The following is a 1387-nucleotide window of genomic DNA, read 5'->3' on the forward strand; positions in this document are numbered from 1 at the left end:
GACCAAAAAAAAAAAAAAAAAAAGTAAAATAAAATAAAATCAAATCAAATCAAGAAAACATTGCGGTACCCGTCATTAGGATTAAGGTGAACTTATTACGTGTAGTTGTAAAACTGAAAAAAAAAGTTTGGGAACCACTGCTCTAGACAATCGTTTGGCGATCATCATTGAGCTATGAACGATAAACGTTGAATGATAATCCCGCCGAGCAAAACGTACCTCAACTCTTCCTTACCTCTTCCTTAATTTCTTCCTTATCTCTTCCTTAATTTGTCTAACTGCTCCCTATCTCCTTTATATCCCTCCTCTCCCTGCCGTTACTGCCGTTAATCCCTACGCTGCATTAGCGTTTCCTGAGGTGGGCAAAAAAAGTCATGTTTAATCAGATTATAGTCTTCCTTAACGCTGGAACGGGTTAATTGAGTTAGTCGTAATCACTTCATGACAATGTGTGTTCAACCATCAAAGCTCACTGCAGGGCCCCCGGCCTGTTCTCAGGATGACGATACAGCTCTTATACCTTATCGGCTTGGTAAGATTTGATGGATTGGTTTAACGTCGTGAAGTCTCCCTTTATGGAAGCTAGGACTGTGCCTCTTATAGAGTACTTTGTAGCGTGGAATCTAATGAACCATATAATTGGTACAATTCGCTATCGACTGAGCTCGAACTGAAGTTACTTTGACGTTCGCCGCAAATAGCGATATTCTGACCCGCGTGTTGGAGTGGCTGTGATTGTGATTGGAGCCTGAGACCATTATCATCAGGTAAGCCATATTGATTAGGGTCTAGGACTGAAGTGCGACTACATTTCTGGTGTTTACCATTACAGAGAAGGGTTAGGAAGCCATGTAAGGGCAACTCAAACAGTTTCTAAACCTTTTCCGGATACCGACCTCGGGACTTCAACGATCGAGGAAGGAACACTAACCATGACCTTTCCCTTAATGGATATTGTCGTTTGTCCCAAGTTAAGGTGAAATCTACAAAACTTCGTAGATTTGTTTAAAGTAATTTTAACTCCTTTGATGAGATGATGATCCCTAGGCTGAATGAAATTGTATAACTTGAACTAAAATGAAATCTGCAGTGTGCACCACTTTAGAGTTCGACCTCGTCAAACACTCAATGTTGCTTCTTGAGTATCATTTCCGTTTTTTCTTTGCTTCTCTACGTTTTTGCAGTACCCCACACAACTCCTCTATACTGTGGCGTCACTCATAAATTCTAATCTAATGATATAATTAGTTTGTTTCACTGATTGGAAATTCACAGCCCCGTGGTAGTCATCATCGCACCTCGTGCCAAGGACAGATCTCTCCAGGAAGAGATTGCAGTGCTATTTGTTCTACCAGTGTGGAAATGCTTCTACGCCACAAGCTTGTAG

At 41.0% G+C, this 1387-nt stretch overlaps 1 protein-coding gene across 1 annotated transcript in view; it reads left to right on the forward strand.

The window, feature by feature from the left end:
• LOC143036121 (uncharacterized) overlaps window positions 1-1387 on the forward strand; it is a 41049-nt gene extending 39662 nt beyond the window's left edge. The window contains exon 2 of the mRNA XM_076203369.1: window positions 1276-1387. Within this exon, the coding sequence (XP_076059484.1) occupies window positions 1276-1387 (112 nt within the window). The remainder of the gene's footprint in view (window positions 1-1275) is intronic.

Source organism: Oratosquilla oratoria, chromosome 20 (assembly GCF_046742065.1).
Source record: "Oratosquilla oratoria isolate Oo_2021 chromosome 20, ASM4674206v1, whole genome shotgun sequence".
NCBI classification, from domain to species: domain Eukaryota; kingdom Metazoa; phylum Arthropoda; class Malacostraca; order Stomatopoda; family Squillidae; genus Oratosquilla; species Oratosquilla oratoria.